Raw genomic sequence first — 3,136 nt, 5'->3', positions numbered from 1 at the left:
CCCAGCCCGGGCGAGGCCCCCCCTCGGGGCTTTTTGGCTTCCAGGCGAGGACGGGAACCCTCCGGTGAAGCCGCATGCGAGGAGGGCGAGCGGCGCTCCCTGATGTCCAGCGCAGCAAAACAAGGGAGGACGGGACCCCTGCCCCTCGTCCCCGTGAGGGGCGGGATGGGAAGCATCCCCCTGGGCAGCCTGTCCGCTCCTTCCGCTTCCTGCTTCTCAGCAAATTCCCTCCTGTTGCTCCAAAATAAAACCAGAGAGCCCAAAGCGCCGGTTCCCAGCGTGCAGTGACTCAGCTGAGCCCAGCGACCACCCCTCACTCTCAGACAGGGTTTCTGTTGAAGTACCCAGCAAAAATGACACTTGGGAGGTGACACAACTCACCCCTGAACTGCCCCAACTCAGCTCTAAACCTTCAGGCTCTGAAAATGTCCAGTTTTCCTGAGAGAGGGAGAATGAGGCTGGTGGAAGGGCTGGGGGCAGGCACGATGGCGCGGGAGGGCCGGGCTTGGACCTGGATGATCCTTGTGGGTCCCTTCCAGCTCGAGACATTCTGTGATCCCCTAAATCTCTGCTGTGACACCATGGCCCGGAGCTTGCCTCACACCCAGTGCTGAGCAAAACAGAGATCTCACCAGAAAAGAATGTTTTGGCCCAATTCTGCAGCAACCCTGAGCACATTCCTTAGGAAAAGGCAGCTCAGGCCGTGGCTGCTTCCCCCCACTTCAGCATCCCCAGGTTTTGCGCCCTGGGGTGCTGACCCTGGCAGGTCTCCGGCTCCAAACCGCCTTAGAGGGGCTCAGCAAGGAAATAAAGCCACAGAAACAGCAACAAAACACTTTCCTCAGGGGCTGATGCCCAGCTGGAATTCCCACCCTGGATTGCCCCATAGCTGCAATCAATGGCACCAGGAAACAGCCCTGAAATCAGCGATGCCACCCGGGAATCAGGGAATCCCCGTGCGCAATCCCGGGGCAGAGGAGGAAGGAGCTCTTTGCCCAGCAGCTGGTAATTGCAGGGCATAAATCAAGAATCAAAGCCTCACCGAGAGCATGGATATCCCAGACAGATTGCAGGCTGGGACAAACAGAATCACACTCTCACTTTGTAAATTCCGGGTGAATTTTAATCATCCATGAATTTTCCTGCTTGGACATCCGGCTGTACAAATCCATTCATACAAATCCTCCAAATGCTGATGGTTTGACTCAGATGCTGCACCCCCTCAGAGCATTGCAATCAACTGGGCTGCAAGAGTTGTGGTTTTCACGCTATGAAACAAAATCCACAGCTTCCCAGGAGGCATTTGGCTTGGGAGGGCTTATTTCCCATTTGGAGAAGGGGTCCTGCAAACCTGCCACAGGTAGAGGGGCTGGGGTGGAGAGGCTCTCAGTGGAGCTCAGCCAGTTTGATGGACAAGAATATCCCTTATTCCCCTGTGATAGAACTGGTTGTGGACTTGGAAAATCCTGAATTATAGCAAATCCTGGTTTAGCCAATTAACACCACCCTAGGGGACTACTTAAATTAGCCCAGAGAGCTGATGAGGCAAAGGACCCATGCCAGAGGAGGAAGAGATTTTGTTGAGCTGAGTTCCCTTCTCTCAGCATCTCTCCGATTCCCACACAAGTTGCATCCTTGTTCCCTGCCTCAGTTTCCCTACCAGCCCTGGGGGGATTTCCTCTCCTGCCTCAGTGCCAGCCCATGCTGGGGTTCCCCAAAAAGCACCACAGAGCAGCTGCAATCTCTGCCAGAAGATACCTGCTAACTGATTGCTCAGTACCACCAATTTAATCAGATTCTCCCTGAGCAAAAGACACAAGCAGCTTCTTTTCCCCCACCTTCCATCATACATCACTTGCATTTTTTCTTCTCTGCAATTTGCCTTATTTTGCTTCTAAATAAAGGTGAACCACACACCTCATGCCATGAGATATTTGAGAGCAAAACACAGTGCCCAGCACACATGGGGAGAGGGATGGAGCATCCCCACATGCAGGGGGGAACTGGGCACTGAGAAAGCCCCACTATCAAAAAAAACCACCAACCATGGCCTCTGCTCAGCTCTATCTCCAGCCACAGCCATTCTGGAGACCATGGGACCTTCCTCCACTCCCAATGATGCATCTCACCCACTCTGGGAATTTGGAAGGGGAGGAATCTTTGCACTGGCTGCATTTTCTCCCTGCCCAGCTAAGTCAGGATGGAAACAGTAAGACACAGAACGGTGTTTTCTACCCAAGGCATCAAAAAACTGTCATCCAGGAAGAAAATGGATCATGGAATCACAGACACCTCAGACAACCTCATTCCACCCCTTGCCATGGGCAAGGACCCCTCACACTAAGTGGTTCCTGTTCTCCCTCAAGTTCTCTCATTTTACTCAGGGAAGCACTGGGAATGTTGCGACACCCAGAGCCATGCACAGGCTCAGCCCCAGGCTGCTCCACACATCCAAACCCTCCTGCCAAGACCTCCACCACATAAGGCATCCCAGAGCCTCCAGCAGTGCCAGGACAGCTGCACAGTAGCGGGACCAGTATGGTGAGCATTGTCAATATTTGCCCACTTTGGGCTCCCCAGAGGAGGGGCCCTGCTCAGGGTGCACAGCCATAAAAGGTGAGACCAGCAGCACCTTGGGCTCACCAAACCCGAGAGCTGCCACTGCCAGGATGAAGCTCCTCTCGCTGCTCCTCTTCTGTGAGTATCCCCACCAGCTCCCACCCCGGGAAAGCTCCCAGGCCCTGTCCACAGCCAGATGGGGATGGTGAGATGCCCATTCTTGCTGTGGAAAGGTGGGATGGGAGTTTGCTTTTCCTGGTGCTCTTAACCCCCCTTCTGCAGTCCTAGGACTGACCCTTGCCAGCTGCAACCTGGCCCAGTTTGCAGTGATGATTAAGCAGAAGACCGGGAAATCAGCGCTGGCTTACAACGGGTACGGCTGCTACTGCGGCTGGGGCGGCTCCAAACAGCCCCTGGATGCCACTGACAGGTACTGGGACAAGGCAGAACCCCCAGCCCTCCTCACCTCCCTGGGTACAGCACTGCAATCTTGTTCCAGCTCCGGAGGGTGGAAAGAGCAATGAGAAAATTGTTGCTTGTCCTTAAAGCCTCTGTAGAAGTGGGTCAGCAGCAGCCG

General features: G+C 54.6%; 1 protein-coding gene across 1 annotated transcript in view; it reads left to right on the top strand.

Moving 5' to 3' along the window:
• Nucleotides 1-485: 485 nt before the first annotated feature.
• Nucleotides 486-3,136, top strand: part of LOC102037844 (basic phospholipase A2 caudoxin) — a 3,669-nt gene continuing 1,018 nt past the window's right edge. The window contains exons 1-2 of the mRNA XM_031062931.1: nt 486-524; nt 2,793-2,989. Coding sequence (XP_030918791.1) covers nt 486-524; nt 2,793-2,989 — 236 coding nt within the window. The remainder of the gene's footprint in view (nt 525-2,792; nt 2,990-3,136) is intronic.

The sequence above is a fragment of the Geospiza fortis genome, unplaced genomic scaffold (genome assembly GCF_000277835.1).
Source record: "Geospiza fortis unplaced genomic scaffold, GeoFor_1.0 scaffold353, whole genome shotgun sequence".
Taxonomy (NCBI): domain Eukaryota; kingdom Metazoa; phylum Chordata; class Aves; order Passeriformes; family Thraupidae; genus Geospiza; species Geospiza fortis.
This window is presented reverse-complemented; position numbering and strand designations above follow the sequence as displayed.